This window comes from Salvelinus namaycush, unplaced genomic scaffold (genome assembly GCF_016432855.1).
Source record: "Salvelinus namaycush isolate Seneca unplaced genomic scaffold, SaNama_1.0 Scaffold3, whole genome shotgun sequence".
Taxonomy (NCBI): Eukaryota; Metazoa; Chordata; class Actinopteri; order Salmoniformes; family Salmonidae; genus Salvelinus; species Salvelinus namaycush.
Genome location: NW_024059896.1, coordinates 69,683 through 96,353, shown reverse-complemented (window position 1 = coordinate 96,353; position 26,671 = coordinate 69,683). Strand labels below are relative to the sequence as shown.

General features: G+C 41.8%; 1 protein-coding gene across 1 annotated transcript; it reads left to right on the top strand.

The window, feature by feature from the left end:
* Positions 1-381: 381 nt before the first annotated feature.
* On the top strand, positions 382-22,063 carry LOC120039779 (zinc finger protein 501-like). Its single transcript, XM_038985160.1, has 4 exons — positions 382-426; positions 539-725; positions 8,130-8,847; positions 21,559-22,063. Exons 1-4 carry the CDS (start codon positions 424-426, stop codon positions 22,061-22,063), a joined length of 1,413 nt encoding a protein of 470 aa, XP_038841088.1. The 5' UTR covers positions 382-423.
* Positions 22,064-26,671: the final 4,608 nt, after the last annotated feature.

Genomic DNA, 26,671 nt, shown 5'->3' with positions numbered 1-26,671 from the left:
TACATATATTTTTGGGACTTTTAAATGAGATGTATTTAATTATCCCTGTTGTCTGTATTAAAGTGCACTTCATCTAAAATAACAGGCTTTTAAAATGCAATATTGATGCATAATTTCCTACTTAAAATGTCAAAGGGACGTAAAAGGCACCCATTTAGTGGAACGACCCTTTTACATTTACAACACAAACAATATTCGACAAAATGATGATGAAAGTGGCCATTTTAGGCCCTTTTTATACATTATACATGCATGCCTCTTGTAAGACTCTGTGATTGTAATAGAAGATCATAAGTTTACAATCTGTTTGATGTTCTCGTTCACACAGGAGAGAGACATGACTATTGTGGATCCTCTGGGGAGCCTCAACAACATCCTGATGCTGACGAGGCAGAGAAGAGTCTCTCCAGATCAGAACACCAGATGGTACAGCTTGGTCTGGTCTAGCATACATCTTGCTCTATCCGGGGATGGTTTTCTGTTAAGCACTTTATGACAACAGTGACAGCATCCATAATGGTCTGTGTCCCCTCTTTAGGGTTACCAGGACAACGCTAGCCCTTCCGTCCTCCCGGAGTTCCCGTGTTGTGCCTCTTCTGGTAGCGCCTTACTGCTGGGTATGAAGAGGTTGTCTGTGCTGCTGGTGGACTGCAGGAAAACAACGGGGCTGAGTGGAACTGTGAGAGGAGGAGGAGAGAAGAAAGGATCAGATTTGACTCATCAAAGTAAGTGCTGTAGTTTAGTTTGAACAAATAAAATAGATCTGCCCTCTGGTATCTGTTACCAGGACAACCAGTTATGAAGGAGTTCCCACATATGCTAAGCACATGTTGGATACTTTTGCTTCACTCTGCGGTCCAACTCATCCCAAACCTTCTCAATTGGGTTGAGGTCGGTTGATTGTGGATGCCAGGTCAACTGCTGCAGCACCACATCATTCTCCTAATTGGTCAAATAGCTCTGGGTGGCGGGTGCTCAGACGATGTGGAAGTCCTGGCCTGGCGTTGTTATACATGGTCTGCGGTTGTGAGACCGGTCGGATGTACTGCCAAATTCTCTAAAACAACGTTGGAGGCGGCTTATGGTAGAGAAATTAACATTACATTCTCTGGTAACAGCTCCGGTGGATATTCCTGCAGTCAGCATGCCAATTGCACGCTCCCTCAAAACTTGAGACATCTGTGGCATTGTGTTGTGTGACAAAACTGAACATTTTAGTGGCCTTTTATTGTCCCCAGCACAAGGTGCACCTGTGTAATGATCATGCTGTTTGATCAGCTTCTTGATATGCCACACCTGTCAGGTGAATGGATTATCTTGGCAAAGGAGAAATGTTCACTAACAGGGATATAAACAAATTTGAGGTAAATTATCTTTCATGCGTGTGGAAAAATTCTGGGATGTTTTATTTCAGCTCATGAAACATGGGACCAACACTTTACATATTGATATTTTTGGAACATCTACCCAAAATATTTCATTCTTTTTTTACTTTACTCAAAATATCATGACATTAATGATAGTCAAAATGTAAAAAAAAAAATGTCTAAATAAATAAAAAATGCCTTTTTTTCCCACCTTTATTTATCCAAGTTCTCATTTCCAACTGCGACCTGCCAAGATACAGCAAAGCAGTGCTACAAAAACAACACAGAGTTACACATAAACAAACGTACAGTCAACAACACAAAAGAAAAGGTCTATGTACAGCGTGTGCAAATGTAGTGAGATTAGGGAGGTAAGGAAATAAATAGGCCATAGAGGCAATTTAGCATTAACACTGGAGTGATAGATGTGCAGATGATGATGTGCAAGTCGAGATACTGGGGTGCAAAAAAATCTAAATAACAATATGGGGATGAGGTAGTTGGTTGTGCTATTTACAGATGGGCTGTGTACAGGTAAGCTGCTCTGACAACTGATGCTTAAAGTTAGAGAGGGAGATATAAGTCTCCAGCTTCAGTGATTTTTGCAATTTGTTCCAGTCATTGGCAGCAGAGAACTGGAAGGAAAGGCGGCCAAAGTAGGTGTTGGCTTTGGGGGTTACCAGTGAAATATACCTGCTGGAATGCGTGCTACTGGTGGGTGTTGCTATGGTGACCAGTGAGCTGAGATAAGGCGGGGCTTTACCTAGCAAAGACTTATAGATGACCTGGAGCCAGTGAGTTTGGCGACGAATATGTAGAGAGGGCCAGCCAACGAGCATACAGGTCGCAGTGGTGGGTAGTATATGGGGCTTTGGTGACAAAATGGATGGCACTGTGATAGACTACATCCAATTTTCTGAGTAGAGTGTTGGAGGATATTTTGTAAATTACATCGCCGATGTCAAGGATCGGTAGGATAGTCAGTTTTACGAGCGTATGTTTGGCAGCATGAGTGAAGGAGGCTTTGTTGCGAAATAGGAAGCCGATTTTAGATTTAATTTTGGATAGGATATGCTTAATGTGAGTCTGGAAGGAGAGTTTACAGTCTAACCAGACACCTAGGTATTTATAGTTGTCCACATATTCTAAAATATTCAAAATTCTGTTGAAGAGCATGCATTTAGTTTTACTAGCATTTAAAAGCTGGCCACGGAAGGAGTGTTGTATGGCATTGAAGCTCGTTTGGAGGTTTGTTAAAACAGTGTCCAAAGAAGGGCCAGATGTATACAGAATGGTGTCGTCTGCGTAGAGGTGAATCAGAGAATCCCCAGCAGCAAGAGCGACATCATTGATACAGTTGAAGTCGGAAGTTTACATGCACTTATGTTGGAGTCATTAAAACTCATTTTTCAACCACTCCACAAATTTCTTGTTCACAAACTATAGTTTTGGCAAGTCGGTTAGGATATCTACTTTGTGCATAACACAAGTAGTTGTTCCAACAATTGTTTACAGACAGATTATTTCACGTTTAATTCACGGTATCACAATTCCAGTGGGTCAGAAGTTTACATACACTAAGTTGACTGTGCCTTTAAACAGCTTGGAAAATTCCAGAAAATGATGTCATGGCTTTAGAAGCTTCTGATAGGCTAATTGACATCATCTGAGTCAATTGGAGGTGTACCTGTGGATGTATTTCAAGGCCTACCTTCAAACTCAGTGTCTCTTTGCTTGACATCATGGGAAAATCAAAAGATATCAGCCAAGACCTCAGAAAACAAATTGTAGACCTCCACAAGTCTGGTTCATCGTTTTGGAGTAATTTCCAAATGCCTGAAGGTACTACGTTCATCTGTATAAACAATAGTACGCAAGTGTAAACACCATTAGACGACTCAGCCGTCATACCGCTCAGGAAGGAGACGCGTTCTGTCTCCTAGAGATGAAGGTACTTTGGTGCGAAAAGTGCTATTCAATCCAAGAACAACAGCAAAGGACCTTGTGAAGATGCTGGAGGAAACAGGTACAAAAGTATCTATATCCACAGTAAAACGAGTCCTATATCGACATAACCTGAAAGGTCGCTCAGCAAGGAAGAAGTCACTGCTCCAAAACTGCCATAAAAAAGCCAGACTCCGGTTTGCAACTGCACATGGGGACAAAGATCGTACTTTTGGTCTGATGAAACAAAAATAGAACTGTATGGCCATCGTTATGTTTGGAGGAAAAAGCGAGAGGCTTGCAAGTCGAAGAACACCATCCCAACCATGAAACACGGGGGTGGGAGCATCATGTTGTGGGGGTGCTTTGCTGCAGGAGGGACTGGTGCACTTCACAAAATAGATGGCTTCATGAGGAAGGAAAATGATGTGGATATATTGAAGCAACATCTCAAGACATCAGTCAGGAAGTTAATGCTTGGTCGCAAGTGGGTCTTCCAAATGGACAATGACCCCTAGCATACTTCCAAATTTGTGGTAAAATGCCTTAAGGACAACAAAGTCAAGGTATTGGAGTGGCCATCACAAAGCCCTGACCTCAATCCCATAGAATATTTGTTGGCAGAACTGAATAAGCATGTGCGAGCAAGGAGGCCTACAAACCTGTCTCAATTACAATTTTTGCCCTGTCAGGAAGGAATGGGCCAAAATTCACCTAACTTATTGTGGGAAGCTTGTGGAAGGCTACCCGAAACTTTGACCCAAGTTAAACAATTTAAAGCCAATCCTACCAAATACTAATTGAGTGTATGTAAACTTCTGATCCACTGGGAATGTGTTGAAAGAAATAAAAGCTGAAATAAATCATTCTCTCTACTATTATTCTGACATTTCACACCTAAAATAAAGTGGTGATCCTAACTGACCTAAGACAGGGAATTTTTACTGGGATTAAATGTCAGGAATTGTGAAAAGCTGAGTTTAAATGTATTTGGCTAAGGTGTATGTAAACTTCCGACTTCAACTGTATATACAGAGAAATTGAACCCTGTGTCACCCCCATAGAGACTGCCAGAGGTCCGGACAACAGGCCCTCCGATTTGACACACTGAACTCTATCTGAGAAGGAGTTGGTGAACCAGGCCGATAAGAATGCGTTGATTAACAGAGTCGAAAGCCTTGGCCAGGTTTATGAAGACGGCTGCACAGTACTGTTTTTTATCGATGGCGGTTATGATATTGTTTAGGACCTTGAGCATGGCTGAGGTGCACCCATGACCAGCTCGGAAACCAGATTGCATAATGGAGAAGGTACAGTGGTATTCGTAATCGTCGGTGATCTGTTTGTTAACTTGGCTTTCAAAGATTTTAGAAAGGCAGGGCAGGATGGGAATAGGTCTATAACAGTTTGGGTCTAGAGTGTCTCCCCCTTTGAAGAGGGGGATGACCGCGGCAGCTTTCCAATCTTTGGGGATCTCAGACAATACGAAAGAGAAGTTGAACAGGTTAGTAATAGTTAGGGTTAGGGTGGGGTTTGCAACAATTTTGGGAAAGAGAGGTTCCAGATTGTCTAGCCCAGCTGTTTTGTAGGGATCCAGATTTTGCCGCTCTTTCAGAACATCAGCTGTCTTGATTTGGGTGGGTGGGGGGGGTGCTTGGGCAAGTTGCTGCAGGTGGTGCAGAGCTTTTGGCCGGGGTAGGGGTAGCCAGGTGGAAAGCATGGCCAGCCGTAGTAAAATGCTTATTGAAATTATCGATTATTGTAGATTTATCGGTGGTGACAGTGTTTCCTAGCTTCAGTGCAGGGGGCAGCTGGGAGGAGGTGCTCTTATTCTCCATGGACTTTAGTGTCCCAAAACGTTTTGGAATTAGTGCTACAGGGCGCAAATTTCTGTTTGAAAAAGCTAGCCTTTGCTTTCCTAACTGAGTGTTGTGGTGGTATTTTTCTGGTTTACCATAATGAGGAGTGTTACAAACTTCACACATCAGTTAGAGTTATACTTAAACTACATCTTTAATATTAAGAGCTTTGCAATAGCATTTTACTTTCAATGATGCGCTATCTCTAATGAACCATTGAAAGTGTCAACAGAAAAGTACAAAGATCTTTTATAGCCAAGATACACCCCTCTCAACTTCCATGACGAACCACATATCTTATGAAAAGTTCACAAAGAAAGACTTTTACTTGAGAGAGAGAGGAGTAGCACATAGCCAGATAGCATTCGCTATAAATTATCGTTCAGTTTGGTCTCTAAAATTAGGTTCTAATCTCGTTCCTGGTAGCACAAAAACATTACCTCATGTTATCTGGAATGCTCTTTAGGTTTTATCACCCAAAGACATCGTAAATCTCCTCTGTCAGTGCTATATCTCATAGAGGCCCATCCTCAGTGGAACACACAATAGTTAACAGAACACTCTATTCTGTCGAATAAAACAACCATTATAATGCAATACAAGCATTATAACATAATCTTGCAATTTTCCACGACACTGTGTATATTGGTTCCTGACTTCCCTGAAAAGTTGCATATCGCTGGCTATTCGATGCTAATGCAGAACGCCACAGGATGTTTTTGTGCTGGTCAAGGGCAGTCAAGTCTGGGGTGAACCAAGGGCTATATCTGTTCTTAGTTCTACATTTTTGGAATGGGGCATGCTTATTTAGGATGGTGAGGAAATTACTTTTAAAGAGAAACCAGACATCCTCTACTGACGGGATGAGGTCAATATCCTACCAGGATACCCGGGCCAGGTCGATTAGAAAGGCCTGCTCGCTGAATTGTTTTAGGGAGCGTTTGACAGTGATGAGGGATGGTCGTTTGACCGCGGACCCATTACGGACGCAGGCAATGAGGCAGTGATCGCTAAGATCCTGGTTGAAGACGGCAGAGGTGTATTTAGAGGGCAAGTTAGTCAGGATGATATCTAAGAGGGTGCCCATGGTTACAGATTTAGGGTTGATGGTAGGTTTCTTGATGATTTATGTGAGATTGAGGGCATCTAGCTTAGATTGTAGGACGGCCGGGGTGTTAAGCATATCCCAGTTTAGGTCACCTAACTGTACGAACTCTGAAGATAGATTGGGGGGAAATCAATTCACATATGGTGTCCAGGGCACAGCTGGGGGCTGAGGGGAATCTATAACAAGCGGCAACGGTGAGAGACTTGTGTCTGTCACTTTAACCATACCTACATGTACATACTACCTCAATAAGCCTGACTAACCGGTGTCTGTATATAGCCTTGCTACTGTTATTTTACACATACCTTTTTTTTTCGCACTATTGGTAAGTAAGCATTTCACTCTAAGGTCTACACCTGTTGTATTCGACGCACGTGACAAGGATGTGAGTACAGTGGATGTGAGTACAGTGGAGGTTAACCTAGGCATTGAGTGACGATGAGAGAGGTTTTGTCTCTAGAGGCACCAGTTAACCCAGGTGAGGTCACCGCATGTGTGGGGGGTGGGACAAAAGGGCTATCTAAGGCATGTTGGGCGGGGCTGGGGGCTCTACAGTGAAATAAAACAATAATAACTAACCTAAACAGCAATAGACAAGGTATATTGACATTAGGAAGAGGCATGTGTAGCCGACTGATCATAGGGTCCAATGAGCAGCAATAGGTGAGTCAGGGAGCCGTTCGGTAGTTGCTACTACGCTAGGCGAGCTGGAGACACGGTGATTCAGACAGCTAGCGGGCCGGGGCTAGCAGATGGGTCTTCGGCGATGTCGGGCGATTACGTCGGCAGACCAGTCGTGATGGATCGGCGGGGCTCCGTGTCGGCAGTAATGGGTCCAGGCCAATTGGCAAAAGAGGTATTGTAGCCCAAGAATTAGCTGGTGGACCTCTTCGGCTAGCCGGGAGATAGGCCTAGCTCGAGGCTAGTTCAAGTCTAAGTGGTGCTTGCTTCGGGACAGAGACGTTTGCCAGGAGTAGCTACTCGGATTGCAGCTAGCTAGCTGCGATGTGTAAAGGTTCAGAGCGGTAGGAATCCGGTGATGTGGTAGAGAAAAAGCAGTCCGATACGCTCTGGGTTGATATCGCGCTGTGCAGACTGGCAGGTATTGACCAGGCTGAAGCTGGCTGGTGTCCCAGTTAACAGTGAAGACCGCTAGTAGTGGCTAACTGACTAGTAGCTAGTAGCTAGTTAGCTGGCTAGCTTCTGATGGGGGTTCCGGTTCTAAAGTATAAAAATAGCAGATCTGTACCACATTGGGGGAGGCGGGTTGCAGGAAAGTTAATTCAGTCCGTAAATGGAAAGTGAGATTACAATATATACGAAATGAAAACAATATATACAAATATTTACATGGGACAGGACGGGACAAGACAAAACACACGTCCGACTGCTACGCCATCTTGGAATGTGTCGACCCTATCGACAACGGGGAGATGTTACTGATGTGCTTTGTGTCTGTCTCCAATGTAAAAATGAAACTTCCACACAAAATGACTTCTTTACTTAATTTAGGTTCAAGGAAGTGTGTAGGTCACATTCTGTATCATACAGCTATGAAGGTTATATATTTAGAACCACCTGCTGATTGGAATCCAGTCTGTGTCTTCAGTGTTCTAGAACTGTTTAGTGTTTTGTGGTCTGACTTATATAACAGAAAGAATAATAAGTAATGTAAACATATTATCAGTAATTACCAGGAAGCTCTACATCATTTGTTTTAAATTATGAAATGTTTGAAAACTGGCATCAGGATATTGAGGGATGTGATTTGGATTAAACCTCAGCAAGGCAGTTTTATCATGTGGAGATTTCATTCTGGCATCTCTTTAAAATTAACACTGTCTTTTGCAGGAGGAAAACCAACCTTGGAGGAACCAAAGACGTCCAACCCAGCAAGACGACACCTCTGCTCCCATTGTGGAAAAAGTTTTAACCAGTTAGTTAGATTGAAAAGACATGAGAGGGTACACATAAGAACGAAGCCACTCCATTGCTCCCAGTGTGGAAAGAGTTTTAAGCGGTTAGACACCCTCAAAGCTCATGAGCGAATACACACAGGGGAGAAGCCATGCCATTGCGCCCAGTGTGGAAAGAGTTTTACCCAATTAGGAAGCCTGAAAGAACACATGAGACTGCACACAGGGGAGAGGCCTTACCACTGCTCCGAGTGTGGAAAGAGTTTTAATCAGTCAGGAAGCCTGAAAGCTCATGAGCGAATACACACAGGGGAGAAGCCTTACCACTGCTCCCATTGTGCAAAGCGTTTTATCCAATTAGGAAGCCTGAAAGAACACATGAGAGTGCACACAGGGGAGAAGCCTTACCACTGCTCCCAGTGTGCCAAGCGTTTTACCCATTTAGGAAACCTGAAAGAACACAAGAGACTGCACACAGGGGAGAAGCCTTACCACTGCTCCCGGTGTTCAAAGCGTTTTACCCATTTAGGAAACCTGAAAGCTCATGAGCGAATACACACAGGGGAGAAGCCTTACCATTGTTCCCACTGTGGAAAGCGTTTTAACTATTCAGGAAAGCTGAAAGAACACATGAGACTGCACACAGGGGAGAAGCCTTACAAATGCTCAGACTGTGGGAAGACATATTACTCATCACAGTGACTTAAACATCATGTGCGAATCCACACAGGAGAGAATAATTACTTCTCCTAGTGTGTAAATTTATATTTCACATCACATTAACTTAAAATTCATCAGAGAACATACACAGTGCTCCCACTGTCTTATATTGTTGTCTTATATTGTTGCCTGAGAATGTGTTTATTTTATTAAATGAAATGGTACAAAGTATACTCAAATGTATGTTTTTGTAATAAAACATGAATTGAATATGGAGTATGTCAGTTTGAATATAGAGTAGATCAGATTCCATGTGTTTAAATGGTCATTTCTTAAACTCTGACTGTGTGTGTTTATCTGGGTGTGTCTTTCCTCCAGCACTACAGATAGTACAGTGATATTTGGATGTAATGCATTTGCTCCATTGTTTAAATTTGCATTGTTGGCCCACTGATGATTTAATGAAATGAAAATGTTCACAGACTCTGTAATGCAAAATGTTAATTGTATGTGTCCACATATCTGAGTATGTGACTAACCTTGTGAAACTGACCTATTATAATCTCCTGTTCTTGGGAGTATCATCCTGTGTTGCAAACCAGCTGCACCTGTGTCCTTGTATGAATAAAGTCCCTCCCAGGAACAGGAAACTATAAAGATATGTGCTCATCACCCAATGCTTCAGGAATTAGACTGTCTACACTGCGCTGTGTAACTGTTATTCTCTCTGAGCTCAGAAATAAAGAATCTTGGTTTGACTTGGACTCCAGCAGGTCCTTATTTTATAATATCCACCACAACTCTCCCACGGATTGCTGTTTATCATTGTCTCAATGAAGAGTTCTTTGTTCTACTATCCTGGGGGCATTTACAAGCCTCCCACTGGTTGAATAAATGTTGTTTCCACGTCATTTCAACAAAACAAATCCATGTGATGTTAGATCAATGCAGAAAACTGATTGGATTTGTAAAAAGCCGTCAACATCAGGAATCTTTATTTATTTTTCACCCAACTTGTAAGCTAAATCCAATGACAGGTGACATTTTGTGTTGATTTCATGTTGAATTCACGACTCAAAGAAATGTAAATAGAAACTAGATGTTGAACTGATGTCTGCCCAGTGGGCTGGTTTGAATAAGTGGCAGGTGTTGGATCAATATCCACCTTAGTAGCTAAGTTTCCGTGCAATTTGCGACAGATTTTCATGTGAATATTCTTAAATATGTACAAAACAATATATGCATTTTCCCACCAGAAATGTTTCTTTCAAACAGACTAATTGCAGACTTTGTGTGACAAATAAAACAACTTTTGCTGTTAAAATCCCATATACCGTATGAAAAATACAAGTTAAATGGGTTTCCATCACATTTTCAACTCTACTGAGGGTTTAAAAAGCTGTTGTATTATATAGCAAACGTGCTCTTGTCCCGTGCACTGTAGTCAGCAGCTCACAGATACAGTGCTGGTAGGCTACCTACATGATGAGATTATTATGGATGAGAGAGATATTATTTTATTTGTCAAATGGAAACCAAGCATCAATCATCATGTCACCAGAATAAGACCATCAAAATGTATTGGAAAGGAGCATCAAGCTCATCACATGCAGTTTCACCACCCTGTGAAGTTCATAACTTATTTAATCTGTAGCCTAATAAACTGCATGGGTTCCCAAATCGTAGAGGGAGGACCACACAACATATCATCGCGTGACTCCAAGTTAAAACCTCTAACGAGTCACAAACCCGGATCCGGGATCCCCCCCATCAAAAAAGCTGACTAGCATAGCCTAGCCTAAAGCCACAGGGATATCATATAATAAAATGTTCATGAAATCACAAGTCCAAGACACCAAATGAAAGATACACATCTTGTGAATCCAGCCATCATTTCTGAAGTTTAAAATGTTTTACAGGGAAGACACAATATGTATTTATATTAGCTAACCACCATAGCAAAAGACACAACTTTTTTTTTCCACCAGTTTTTTTCCTGCATAGGTAGCTATCACAAATTCGACCAAATAAAGATATAAATAGTCACTAACCAAGAAACAACTTCATCAGATGACAGTCTGATAACATTTATTGTATAGCATATGTTTTGTTCGAAAAATGTGCATATTTCAGGTATAAATCATAGTTTTACATGCAGCCACCATCACAACTCTCACCAAAGCAACTAGAATAACTACAGAGAGCAACGTGAATTACCTAAATACTCATCATAAAACATTTATGAAAAATACACAGCGTACAGCAAATGAAAGACAAAGATCTTGTGAATCCAGCCAATATTTCAGATTCTTTAAGTGTTTTACAGCGAAAACACAATTTAGCATTATATTAGCTTACTACAATAGCCAACCACACAGCAGCATTGATTCAAGCCAACAATAGCGATAACGAATAAACCAGCAAAAGATATTTATTTTTTCACTAACCTTCTCAAACTTCTTCAGATGACAGTCCTATAACATCATATTACACAATACATATATTGTTTGTTCGAAAATGTGCATATTTAGCGGCACAAATCGTGGTTATACAATGAGAATAGTAGCCAAGCTGCCAACAAAATGTCGGGAGAAATCTTGGGAGAGGCACCTAATCTAATCAATAACTAATCATAAACTTGACTAAAAAATACAGGTTGGACAGCAAATGAAAGATACATTAGTTCTTAATGCAACCGCTGTGTTAGATTTTTAAAATTAACGTTACTACGACATACAGCGTGCGTTACAGCGAGACCGTGCCGAAATTAATGGCGGAATTATTGTTTAACATTTTTTAACATAAATACGAATTAACAGCATAAAGACTTCTTACTATTTGTTGAGCTTCCATCAGAATCTTGGGCAAGTTGTCCTTTGTCCATAATAATCGTTGCTCGGCTGTAGAATGTCATCTTCAACCGTGTAATTAGCAGCAAACATTAGCCATGTGGCGAAGACGTGTCCAACTCACCATAACGCAGCACAAATAAAATACCGAAAATCGCAATATACTGATATAAACTGATATAACTCGGTTTAAAATAACTACGTTATGATGTTTCTAACACCTATATCGAATAAAATCAGAGCCGGATATATCTAACGCCGATAACGTGAGCTTTTCAGAATGCCATCCTGAGGTCTGCTTTGCGCCATGACGAACGTTGAAAAGGGTGCACCCCTCGTTCCAAGACCATTTATACGGCCTCAGATCTACCTAGCAACACCATTCAAATCCTCACTGCTTACTGACATCTAGGGGAAATCGTATGCAGTGCATGTCGACCAATAGAATAATTGCAAATTAATTAACTGACCCTGGAACAGAGTGCCTGATTTCAGATTTCTCACTTCCTGACAGGAAGTTTGCTCCAACTTGAGTTCTGTTTTACTCACAGAAATAATTCAAACGGTTTTAGAAACTAGAGAGTGTTTTCATTCCAATAGTAATAATAATATGCATATTGTACGAGCAAGAATTGAGTATGAGGCAGTTTAATTTGGGAACGTTTTTTTACAAAGTGAAAACAGCGCCCCCATATTGACAAGAAGTTTTAACTGAGATGTGATGGTTATTATATAAATATTTGCACATAAAGGAGTTTCCATCGCCATTTCTCATTCATACATCTTTACTGACACAAAAAGACCCCACCATGTAAAACGAACTAACAAATTGTCTGTCTGCATTAATAAAATTGTACAGGCATATCCTGTTTCCATTATCCCGGTCATTACTTTTGAAATGGTTGGATCAATATCCACCTTCATGATATGGATGAAGCCTGATTTGGAATGTCTGAGTAGTTCTATATGATGTCATAATACACCCCTCTGATAATCAAGTGATATTTAGAATGTCTGAGTAGTTCTATCTGATGTCATAATACACCCCTCTGATAGTGACTTATTTCCTCCATTGTTTCCATGTCAGTTGGTTTCCCACTCTGATGATTTATATCTGACAGAGGGGCTTTAAAGGAATAGTATGGTCACATTTACAGGTTGTGGCTCAGTATTCTTAGTATGATGTGAAAAAAGAACAATCAACTATTTATTGATAATGTATATTCCTATTCAGCTTCTACATCTGCACAGAGAAAAACAGTATCTTAAAGGTGATTAAATATATATATATAAATTGTACACTTCTATTTTCACAATTTGAATTATTATTCATCAAAAACTATACCAACAATACACTGCGGCTTTGACATCAAGAAGAGATTGGGCTGATGGGTGGTGGTGCTACTATACAGGTAAGGCTGTCCAATATGAATGTTCAATACACACAATAGGTTGATCAGTAGCCAGTTAGCTAGCTGCTACAGTCCAATATGAATGTTCAATACACACAATAGGTTGATCGGTAGCCAGTTAGCTGTGCTGCTACAGTCCAATATGAATGTTCAATACACACAATAGGTTGATCGGTAGCCAGATAGCTAGCTGCTACAGTCCAATATGAATGTTCAATACACACAATAGGTTGACTGTTGACCAATATGAATGTTCATAATGAGGGAAAAATAAAGGTGGGCTCTCCTGTCAACATGGGGCTCCTGCTGCAGGTAGCCTAGCGGTTACTAGTGTTGGGCCAGTAACCGAAAGATCTCTGGTTTGAATCCCAAAGACAACTAGGTGAAAAATCTGTCAATTTGCCCTTGAGGACAGCAGCAGCAGGAGCCTCATGTTTCTCCCATTCTTCTCTGCAGATCCTCTCAAACTCTGTCAGGTTGGATGGGGAGTGTCACTACAAAGATATTTTCAGGTCTCTCCGGAGATGTTAAATCGGGTTCAAATCCGGGCTCTGGCTGGGCCCCTCAAGGACATTCAGAGACATCTCCCAAAGCCACTCCTGCATTGTCTTGGCTTTGTGCGTAGGGTCGTTGTCCTATTGGAAGGTTAACCTTTGTCCCAGTCTGAGGTCCTGAGTGCTCTGGAGCAAGTTTTCAAAAATTATCTCTCTGTATTTTGCTCCGTTCATCTTTCCCTCGAACCTGACGAGTCTCCCAGTCCATGCCGCTGAAAAACATCCCCACAGCATGATGCTGCCAACCCCATGCTTCACCGTAGGAATGGTGCCAGGTTTCCTCCAGACGTGACCCGTGGCATTCATCAGACCAGAGAATTTTGTTACTCATGGTCTGATAGTCCTTTAGGTGCCTTTTGGCAAACTCCAAGCTGGCTTTCATGTGCCTTTTACTGAGGAGTGGCTTCCGTCTGGCAACTCTACCATAATGTCCTGCTTGGTGGAGTGATGCAGAGATGGTTGTCCTTCTGGAAGGTTCTCCCATCTCCACAGAGGAGCTCTGTCAGAGTGACCATTGGGTTCTTGGTCACCTCCCTGACCAAGGCCCTTCTCCCCCAATTGTTCAGTTTGGCCAGGCAGCCAGCAGTAGGAAGGGTTTTGGTGGTTTCAAACTTCTTCCTTTTAAGATGATGGGGACCTTCAATGCTGCAGAAATGTTTTGGTACACTTACCCAGATCTGTGCCGTGACACAATCTTGTCTCGAAAGGAGTATATCACATCAAATACAGGCTACTTAAAGTTCATGAGAGAACACACATATGCTCGTACACTTGTCTCATTTTTACAAAAATAGAATTGTGCTTTTGGTCATGCAATATTTTCTTTATATATATATACTGATCATACCAAACATTTGGAGAGAAATAAACGTCCTAATATAGACTAGGAACCTCCTCCTTTTCCCTCAGAAGAGCCTCAATTTGTCGGGGCATGAACTCTTCAAAGTGTCCAAAGCCTTCCACAGGGATGTTGGCACATGTTGACTCCAATGCTTCCCACAATTGTGTCATGTTGGCTGGATGTCCTTTGGGTGCAGTGAAGGCTCCTCAGGGAAGGATGGTCTTCCCCTTCCTCCTCTGAGGAGCCTCCACTGCACCCAAAGGACATCGAGCCAACATGACATAATTGTGGGATGGGATTTTCAGTGAGTTTCAGAAGAAAATAAATTGCTAAAACATAAAAAAATTATCCTTTTTGGATAAAACTATACTAAATATAATCACATCACCATCATCATTGAATAAAAAAATAATTGAATAAAACATACTATTTTGCGTCCTCCTCTGGGTACATTGACTTCAATACAAAACCTAGGAGGCTCATGGTTCTCAAGGCTTCCATAGACTTAAACAGTAATTATGACAACTTCCGGAGGACATCCTCCAACCTATCAGAGCTCTTTCAGCATGAACCTTCTCCGCTGTGCAATGCGGTTTCCGAGCTGGTCATGGGTGCACCTCAACCCCGCTCAAGGTACTAATCGATATTATAACCGCCATCGAGAAGAGACAATACTGTGCAGCCGTATTCATGGGTTGGCACCCCCCATTGGGTTGTGCCATGGCGAAGATCTTTGTGGGCTATACTCGGCCTTGTCTCAGGATGGTAAGTTGGTGGTTGAAGGTATCACTCTAGTGGTGCGGGGGCTGTGCTTTGGCAAAGTGGGTGGGGTTATATCCTGCCTGTTTGGCCCTGTCCGGGGGTATCATCGGATGGGGCCACGGTGTCTCCTGACCCCTCCTGTCTCAGCCTCCAGTATTTATGCTGCAGTAGTTTATGTGTCGGGGGGCTGGGGTCAGTCTGTTACATCTGGAGTATTTCTCCTGTCTTATCCGGTGTCCTGTGTGAATTTAAGTATGCTCTCTCTCTTTCTTTCTTTCTTTCTTTCTTTCTTTCTCTTTCTCGGAGGACCTGAGCCCTAGGACCATGCCTCAGGACTACCTGGCATGATGACTCCTTGCTGTCCCCAGTCCAGCTGGCCGTGCTGCTGCTCCAGTTTCAACTGTTCTGCCTGCGGCTATGGAACCCTGACCTGTTCACCGGAGGTGCTACCTGTCCCAGACCTGCTGTTTTCAACTCTCTAGAGACAAACGTTTCTTAAACAGAAAAAAACGGGATAAACATACCTGAATTTGTCAAATAAAATCAAACTTTATTTGTCAAATGCGCCGAATACAACAAGTGTAGACCTTACAGTGAATTGCTTACTTACAAGCCCTTAACTAACAGTACGGTTCAAGAAGAGTTAAGAAAATAAGCAAATGACCAAAAGTAAAAAAAATAATAAAAAGTAACACAATAAAATAACAATAACAAGGCTATATACAGGGGGTACTGGTACCGAGTCAATGTGCAGGGGTACAGGTTAGTCGAGGTAATTTGTACATGTAGGTTGGGGTGAAGTGACATTTCATAGATAATAAACAGCAACTAGCAGCAGTGTACAAAACAAATGGAGGTGGGGTCAATGTAAATAGTCCGGGTGGCCATTTGATTAATTGTTCAGCAGTCTTATGGCTTATGGGGTAGAAGCTGTTAATTAAGAGCCTTTTGGTTCTAGACTTGGTGCCCCGGTACCGCTTGACGTGTGGGAGCAGAGAAAACAGTCTATGACTTGGGTGACTGACAATTTTTGGGTCTTTCTTTATATAAGTCCTGGATGGCAGGAAGCTTGGCCCCAGTGATGTTCACTACCCTCTGTAGTGCATTACGGTCAGATGCCGAGCAGTTGCCATACCAGGCGGTGATGCAACCGGTCAGGATGCTCTCGATGGTGCAGCTGTAGAACTTTTTGAGGATCTGGGGACCCATGCCAAATCTTTTCAGTCTCCCGAGGTGGAAAACTTGTTGTCGTGAAGAGAAACCTATTGCTGTTACATTGAACAGGGTGAATGGAATATGAATGACAGTCATCCAATATGCTGTAATAGAATTAAGGCCATGCTCATGAAAAAACAAATCGTTCTGCCTCATCTTAAACACCACTGTTTGGGTGTTGGATGATTCTTGATACACATGGGAAATGGTTGAGCTGGAAAACCCCAGCAGCGTTGCAGTTCTTGACACAAACCGGCGCCTGGGACCTACTACCATACCCTGTTTAAAGGCTCTTAACTATTTTGTCTTCCCCATTCACCGTCTGAATGGCACACATACACAATCCATGTCTCATTTGTCTCAAGGCCTAAAATGCCTTACAGGATGATTTGTGTCTTAAAGAGCGTAGCTTAAAGGAAATAGTACCGTCACATCTAGATAAAAACTAATGTGAAAAATGAATAGAAGTATGTATTCATCATTTACAATATATCAGCTTATTGTTAAATTATTATGATGTTTTTTTCCAATACAGAAAGTGTAGTAACTATTGTTTCCAAACTGCGTTACCCACTCCAGCCAGCAGATGGCGATATGCATCTTTCAGGTGATGCTTCTTGCGTGGCGTGTAATTTACTGGACGGGACACTTCTTCAGGAACAACAACGCGGCTACTCTTTCAACCGCCTCGGTAGCTTGCTAGCCAACATAAAACTGAAAGATTGACGCTTTAGACCATGTTAATGTACATTAGCTAATCACAGTGTTGTAAACGCAGTTCTGTTGACGTATCAACTGGTTAACTTTAACCTAATTTGCTTGTTCAATTTGCAAAGTTGTTAAACATTGATACTGAGCCTAGCGTTAGGCTAGTCGCTAATTCTAACATCCCAGACCATGAGCTCACTAAACTACTCATCCCCCGTTAAAGAAGAGGTCTGCTGTATGCAGAAAGAAGCTCTGAGGCTGAACATTGTCGTGAAAGAAGAAGAGGATGTTATAGAGGAAACAGAGGAAGAACCTTTCAGAGAGGAAGAGGATGCTATCTCAATAAAGGTGAAGGAGGAAGACGTCTTGGGAGTGAAAGAGGAGGAGACAGAATATCAGATTAACACCAGTGAGTACTGTCTTAAAAACCGAGTCACACACTATGCCGTTGTTGAACTAATGTGTGGTTTTAAAGGGGTATTCTACTGAAGTTCTACACTTCAATATGTTGTTTAGTACTGTAGGAATTGTTAAAGGGGCCATCTGCCTTTGTTAGTTTTAATCTGCTATTGGTACATATATTTTGGGGACTTTTAAATTAGATTTATTAAATTATCCATGTAATTTATCCATGTAACTAGTATAACAGGCTTTTAAAATGCAATGTTGGAGTATAATTTATACTTAAAATATCAAAGGGATGCAAAAGGCACCCATTTAGTGGAACGACCCTTTAACATTTGCATTTTAGGCTGTTTAGATATATTAATGCCTCTTGTAAGACCCTATGATTATAATAGACGGTCGTAAATTCACTATCTGTTTGATGTTCTCATTCACACAGGAGAGAGACATGACTATTGTGGATCCTCTGGGGAGCATCAACAACATCCTGATGCTGACGAGGAAGAGAAGAGTCTCTCCAGATCAGAACACCAGATGGTACAGCTTGGTCTGGTCTAGCATACAGCTTGCTCTATCGGGGTCTGGGCTGGGTTTCTGTAAAACATTTCATGACAACAGTGACATCAGCATCCATAATGATATGTGTCTGTGTCCCCTCTTTATGGTTACCAGGACAACGGTAGCCCTTCCTCCCTCCTGGAGTCCCCATGTCATGCCTCTCCCGGTAGCGCCTCACTGCTGGGTATGAAGAGGTTGTCTGTGCTGCTGGTGGACTGCAGGAAAACAACGGGGCTGAGTGGAACTGTGAGAGGAGGAGAAGAGAAGAAAGGATCCGATTTGACACATCAAAGTAAGTGCTGTAGTTTAGTTTGAACAAATACAATAGATCTGCCCACTGGTATCTGTTACCAGGACAACCAGCAGAGTTCTGTTAGTTGACAGGAAGATAGACTGGTATCTGTTACCAGGACAACCAGCAGAGTTCTGTTAGTTGACAGGAAGATAGACTGGTGGATATGGATGTTATATATAACACTGAAAAAGGATTCTGCCAATGAAGAGAGAAACCAATAGACCATATAAGACCTTGATGAAAGTTAGCTTTAGAGAGAAAGTTTCAAGATGATCTGATGTAAGGTGCTTGTTTTACAAAACCTTTTCCTTAAAATATTATGGATGTTACATTGTCTGTCCCAGTCAACCCCCCCTTTCTTTACAAGACTCTAGAACACACAAACTAAACTCCAGACACTTCAATGTGGTCTGTATTGCTTCATTAACGTTGAAAAGTTTAACTATGTCTCATTGGTTAGAAGACATTAGTTTGTGTATTATTCCAATAACCAACCTGGAAAGGTAGTGTATCAATTTAATGTATGTATTAAATTGAATGAGACAATGATATCCAATCAGTTGAGACTGGATTGATATCCTACAGCGTAACCTGAATTATTTCATGAAAAATGACTGGCGATTCTTCGCCAGAGGTTACTGATAGCGCAAGCAAGAGATCTCACATGATTCCCACCCGGCGTGGGAATTCACTATGAACAAAGGGGAAAACAAAAATGGCTGCTCCCCTTTGTTAGCTTAGCATCTGGCGCAATGCTTAGCTTTCCTTGCACAGGGTTTCCACTTCGCTGCGCAAGGGAAGTTACCCCCAACAAGGGAACGGGTTTACTAGGTGACGTCTCACGTTCAACCCTTAAACTCTTCACGTTACCAAATGCGAGAGGTAGAAAGATAATGGCTTCGGTCAAACGAATATATCTACTCAAATTTCCGTAATGGCTGGCTCATATGTCCTCTGCTCTAGGAATTGCTTATGACCGAGTCAGATCACTCCTGAAAGCGACCTACTAGTTGGTCCACTAGTATTATTCTCAGAATGTCTACATCGGCTGGTACATATGCCCTAGCTCGTAGCATTCAGTAGACCCTCCGACACACTGACATTCGTCAGATGTACCACAGGTGTGGTTCTCTCCCGATCAGTATCTGGGTGAAATGGAACGACACACACACGCTTCTCCCACACCAGTCCTGCCTATAGCTATTAATGGTATATATGTATCTTGCTACACAATTGGTATGGAATTAACCCAAAAGTGCGGCCATAGTTTTATCTTCGATGCCTCCCACGGGGTGCCAATATGTCGTGACGTTGTATTAGTTAATGTGACGACTGCTGCTCATCGAGTGATTAACAGTTTATAATTGCGTGATTAAATGAATCAGACAATTATTAACTCATTAACCTGGGCACCATGGGAAAATTAGTTTTATTGAGTTTCTATTTCCCAAATTACCTCAAAGAATATCAGAATATCGATTTGACAACAGTCGCTAATTAATCAATTTCCTCTACAGTCTCATTCTGAACGTCGCATAATCCGGGAATCTGCACAAACCCGAGTCCCACCAATGAGTTCGTACCACACCAATTTTAGTTGATTATTTATTTACTAGAAAGCTAAAATGATAATAAAAGATATGCATAAACAAAAACACAGTCTAGGCTGTTGATTAGAACTTAGTACAACGGGCCAACACACTCTGACGCGTTACCCAAAATGGTTATTTAAAAGAGAGAAAAAGAGAAAGTACACGAGAGAAATATACATTTGGGTGCATTTGTCAGCTATGCTTATTTGAACCCTGACCTTGCCCCGAACTGCCGCTCTTATGGGTCAGAATATAATGATGTAATTACGTGTTGAAGGTCTCCGCTGTGGGTCTCTCCGCGTGGGCCGTTTAGGCTTCAAGAAATGACGCACTTCTCTGGTGCAACTCTCTGGTTGTCCTCACGATGTCAGTGTCCTTTTTGCTTAGTGGTCTGATTCCTCACCCTTGTTCTGAAAGGGTTCTTCTGAGGACAGCCAGCCCTGTAGCTCAGGGCTCACGGCGTAGGAATGAAAACAGTGTAGATACCACGATTCGATGGGGGGTGGAGACCGGGTGGTCCGGCTTGAATTCACCCGCTTAGACGCAGCTATTCATCCATAGCATGAGAAGAAAAGGATTCCTTTGTCTTCAACCTCGTGTTGCCTTTTGGGTTCGTTGACTACTCAGACCTTTGCTTAGACGCAGCTATTCATCCATAGCATGAGAAGAAAAGGATTCCTTTGTCTTCAACCTCGTGTTGTGTTTTTGGTTCGTTGACTACTCAGACCTTTGCTTAGACGCAGCTATTCATCCATAGCATGAGAAGAAAAGGATTCCTTTGTCTTCAACCTCGTGTTGCCTTTTGGGTTCGTTGACTACTCAGACCTTTGCTGCAGCTCGGGTCACTTAGTCTGATATGTTAATTCTTAACTCACATGTCTTATACCCTCGGGTCAGACGTGGGCGTAACTGCTTTTAAGGCAATTCTCTGGGCGTACGAAGTTATGAGGCAAGGTCTAGATTTTTCTCAAATCCAATTTTAGACAACTAACTTCACATTTCATCTTTTCCAAAACATTCTCTTTGATTTGAACATTTTTCACACAACGTACAATGTATAAACATCAAGCATATACTAGGAAAACTCCTAAAGTTACAATGTTTTCATAATGACTTCGTCATTTAACCTTTAATAACAAAACAAAAATGACATTAATTTTCATATTCCATCTATCGTCATTACCACCATTGTGGCTGACGGAAACCATTGTTCCAAAGTCCATTTATTCCATGTTTAATGTTCTGAGGCCGGTTCTCCATAGTGAGAGGACAAAAGAATTATGTCTGTTGCCTAAGATTTACAATGGGCGTGAGGGGTCAAAAACCCCCCACATCTTCATACCCCTAGATCTCTCCTAAGTTGGGGGTGAGAGATAATCGGTACGGTCATGACACCTCATACAAGGCAGCATTATCATGAAGAGGTTTCATTCAGGTCTCTCTTTAAATAAACACTGTCTTTGGCAGGAGGAAAACCAAACTTCGAGGAACCAAAGATGTCCAAACCAGCAAGACGACACCTCTGCTCCCAATGTGGAAAGAGTTTTAACCAGTTAGGAAGCCTGAAAGCTCATGAGCGAATACACACAGGGGAGTTGCCTTACCACTGCTCCCAGTGTGGAACTAGGTTTACCAGATTAGGAAGCCTGAAAAGACATGAGAGGATACACACAGGAGCGAAGCCACACCATTGCGCCCAGTGTGGAAAGAGTTTTAACAAGTTAGGAAACATGAAATCTCATGAGCGAATACACACAGGGGAGAAGCCTTACCACTGCTCCCATTGTGGAAAGAGTTTTAGAGAGTCAGGAAACCTGAACGCGCATAAGCGAATACACACAGGGGAAAAGCCTTACCGCTGCTCCCACTGCGGAAAGCGTTTTAACCATTCAGGAAAGCTGAAAGAACACATGAGACTGCATACAGGGGAGAACCCTTGCAAATGCTCAGACTGTGGGAAGACATATTACTCATCACGGTCACTTAAACGTCATGTGAGAATCCACACGGGAGAATAATTACTTCTCCTCGTGTGTAAACTCATGTTTCACATCACATTGACTTAAAATTCATCAGAGAACATACACAGTGCTCCAATTGTCTTATATTGTTGACTGAGAATGTGTTTACTTGTTTATACCATATGAAATTGAATTGTACAAAGTATACTCAAACATCTTAAACATATATTTGTATGTGAATATGGAGTCTGTCAGTTTGAATATAGAGTAGATCAGATTCCATGTGTTTAAATGGTCCTTTTTTAAACTCTGACTGTGTGTGTTTATCTGGGTGTGTCATTCCTCCAGCACTGCAGATAGTACAGTGATATTTGGATGTTCTGCATTTGCTCCATTGTTTACATTTGCATTGTTGGCCCACTGATGATTTAATGAAATGAAAATGATCACAGACTCTGTAATAGAAAATGGTAATTGTAAACTCAGCAAAAAAAGAAACGTCCTCTCACTGTCAACTGCGTTTATTTTCAATAAACTTAACATGTGTAAATATTTGTATGAACCTAAGATTCAACAAATGAGACAAACTGAACAAGTTCCACAGACTTGTGACTAACAGAAATGTGTCCCTGAACAAAGGGGGGGTCAAATTCAAAAGTAGAATTCAGTATCTGGTGTGGCCACCATCTGCATTAACACTGCAGTGCATCTCCTCATGGACTCCACCAGATTTGCCAGTTCTTGCTGTGAGATGTTACCCCACTCTTCCACCAAGGCACCTGCAAGTTCCTGGACATTTCTGGGGGGAATGGCCCTAGCTCTCACCCTCCGATCCAACAGGTCCCAGACGTGCGCAATGGGATTGAGATCCGGGCTCTTCGCTGGCCATGGCAGAACACTAACATTCCTGTCTTGCAGGAAATCATGCACAGAAGGAGCAGTATGGCTGGTGGCATTGTCATGCTGGAGGGTCATGTCAGGATGAGCCTGCAGGAAGGGTACCACATGAGGGAGGAGGATGTCTTCCCTGTAACGCACAGCGTTGAGATTGCCTGCAATGCCTGCAATCAGTCCAGTTTGATGATGCTGTGACACACCGCCCTAGACCATGATGGACATTCCACCACCAAATCGATCCCGCTCCAGAGTACAGGCCTCAGTGTAACGCTCATCCCTTCGACGATGAACGCGAATCCGACCATCACTCCTGGTGAGACAAAATTGCGACTCGTCAGTGAGAGCACTTTTTGCCAGTCCTGTCTGATCCAGTGACGATGGGTTTATGCCCGTAGGCGACATTGTTGACGTTGATGTCTGGTGAGGACCTGCCTTACAACAAGCCCTCAGTCCAGCCTCTCTCAGCCTATTCCGGACAGTCTGAGCGCTGATAGAGGGATTGTACATTTCTGGTGTAACTCGGGCAATTGTTGTTGCCATCCTGTACCTGTCCCGCAGGTGTGATGTCCGGATGTACCGATCCGGTGCAGGTGTTGTTACACGTGGTCTGCCACTGCGAAGACGATCAGCTGTCCGTCCTGTCTCCCTGTAGCGCTGTCTTAAGCATCTCACAGTACGGACATTGCAATTTATTTCCCTGGCCACATCTGCAGTCCTCATGCCTCCTTGCAGCATGCCTAAGGCACGTTCACGCAGATGAGCAGGGACCCTGGGCATCTTTCTTTTGGTGTTTTTCAGAGTCAGTAGAAAGGCCTCTTTAGTGTCCTAAGTTTTCATAACTGTGACCTTAATTGCCTACCGTCTATAAGATGCTAGTGGCTTAACGACCGTTCCACAGGTGCATGTTCATTAATTGTTTATGGTTCATTGAACAAGCATGGGAAACAGTGTTGAAACCCATTACAACAAAGATCTGTGAAGTATTTGGATTTTTACGAATAATCTTTGAAAGACAGGGTCCTGAAAAAGATCCGTCCATTTTTTTCTGTGGAAGAAAAAGGGACGTTTCTTTTCTTGCTGAGTTTGTGTTTGTCATTGCAAAGATCTTATTATTAAAGATGTAATTTAACTGACTGGTATGTGAACTTTGTCTCTCCTCATTTGGTAATACAGCAATTAACCACCACAGACTAACCTTGTGAAACTGACCTATTATAATCTCCTGTTCCTGGGAGTATCATCCTGTGTTGCAAACCAGCTGCACCTGTGTCCTTGTATGAATAAAGTCCCTCCCAGGAACAGGAAACTATAAAGATATGTGCTCATCACTCAATGCTTCAGGAATTCAGACTGTCTACACTGCACTGTGTAACTGTTATTCTCTCTGAGCTCAGAAATAAAGAATCTTGGTTTGACTTGGACTCCAGCAGATCCTTATTTTATAATATCCACCACAACTCTCCCACGGATTGCTGTCTATTATTGTCTCAATGAAGAGTTCCTCGTTCCACTTTCCTGGGGTCATTTACAAGCCTCTCACTGGTTGAATAAACGTTGTTTCCACGTCATTTCAACAAAACAAATCCATGTGATGATGATAGATGTAGAAAACTGATTGGATTTGTAAAAAGCCATCAACATCAGTTATTTTTTGTTATTTTTCATCCAACTGGCAACCTAAATCCAATGACAGGTGACATTTTGTGTTGATTTCATGTTGAATTCACGAACCAAAGAAATGTAAATAGAAACTAGATGTTGAACTGACGTCTGTGCCCAGTGGGCTGGTTTGAATAAGTAGCAGGTGTTGGATCAATATCAACCTTTGTAGCTAAGTTTCCATGTAATTTGCAACAGATTTTCATGTGAATATTCTAAAATCTGCATTAAACAATATATGCATTTTTCCACAAGAAATGTTTCTATCAGACAGACTTATTGCTAATCAAAGGCTTTACAAGACCAAAAAATACTCTTGCTGTTGAATTCCCATGTGCCGAATGGAAAAATACAAGTTAAATTGGTTTCCATCACATTTTCAACTCTACTGATGGTTTTAAAAACTTGCGTAAAATTGAAAACGTGCTCTTGTCCCGTGCACTGTAGCCTGCAGCTCACATATACAGTGCGGGTAGGCTACCTACATGATGAGAGTATTATGGATAAGAGCAATATTATTTTATTTGTCAAATGGCAACCAAGCATCAATCATCATGTCACCAGAATAAGACCCTCAAAATGTTTTGGAAAGGAGCATCAAGCTCATCACATGCAGTTTCACCACCCTGTGAAGTTCATAACTTATTTATTCTGTAGCCTAATAAACTGCATGGGTTCCCAAGTCGTAGAGGGAGGACCACACAACATATCATCACGTGACTCCAAGTTAACTGATATGTGATGGTTATTAATTAAATATTTGCTCATGAAGGAGTTTCCACCATTTCTCGCTCAAAAATGTTTACTGACACAAAATGATCCCACCATGTAAAACAAACAAACAAATTGTCTATCTGCATTAATAGAATTGTACAGGCATATCCTGTTTCCGTCAGCCCGGTCATTACTTTTGAAATGTTTGGATCAATATCCACCTTCATGATATGGATGAAGCCTGATTTGGAATGTCTGATGTCATAATACATCCCTCTGATAATCAAGTGATATTTGGAATGTCTGAGTAGTTCTATATGATGTCATAATACATCCATCTGATAATTAAGTGATATTTAGAATGTCTGAGTAGTTCTATCTGATGTCATAATAGACTCTGATAGTGATACATTTGCTCCATTGTTTCCATGTCAGTTGGTTTCCCACTCTGATGATTTATATCTGACAGAGGGGCTTTAAAGGAATAGTATGGTGACATCTTAGCGGGGCTTTATATAAATAGGATTATTCATTAATTTAATACTCCTATACCAACAATACACTGCAGCTTTGACATCAAGAAGAGATTGGGCTGATGGGTGTTGGTGCTACTATACAGGTAAGTCTGTCCAATATGAATGTTCAATACACACAATAGGTTGATCGGTAGCCAGTTAGCTAGCTGCTACGTTTTTAGCAACACAACTCGCTATCAACAAAGTCAAAATGCCCTCCAGGCCTGGTGGTGGCAGCAGTGTACTACATTAACTGTTTACCAGAGCTTCCTGAGGGGAAACAATTAGGCTGTATATAGCTTGATTTTGGAGCCAGCAGCATACCACCCTACTTCCCACAGCTGGCTTGCTTCTGAAGCTAAACAGGGTTGGTCCTGGTTGGTTATGCAAACATTTGTTTATTAGATTATGTTTATCATTAAGAATATTGTTTTATTTCTAAATGGACACGCCTTGCTTTGGTCATGTGTTCTCTTATGGGTCAATCATTTTAATTAGAATATAGCAATTATGGTCTCTCCTCAATCACTTCCAGTGCCTTTGGAGAGTATTCAGATTGGGGACATTGCCTTGTGTAGGGTGCCATCTTTCAGATGGGACGTTAAACGGGTGTCTTGGCTCTCTGTGGTCACTAAAGATCCCATTGCACTTATCATAAGAGTAGGGGTGTTAACTCTGGTGTCCTGGATTAATTCCCCATCTGGCCCTCATACCATCATGGTCATCTGATAAACAGTTTATAATTTGGCTCATGCATCCTCCCTCCTCTCCCCTGTAACTATTCCCCAGGTTGTTGCTGTAAATGAGAATGTGTTCTCAGTTGACTTACCTTGTTAAATAAATAATAACCATGTTTCCATCCAAAGTTTATTCATTAGGA

Bases quoted from the DNA above. Each gene is read 5' to 3' on its own strand.
- LOC120039779 (XM_038985160.1), top strand. The intron at 726-8,129 runs GTAAGTGCTGTA...TGTCTTTTGCAG, and splicing joins ATCAGATTTGACTCATCAAA to GAGGAAAACCAACCTTGGAG. The intron at 8,848-21,558 runs GCCTTACAAATG...CAAACCAGCAAG, and splicing joins AGACTGCACACAGGGGAGAA to ACGACACCTCTGCTCCCAAT.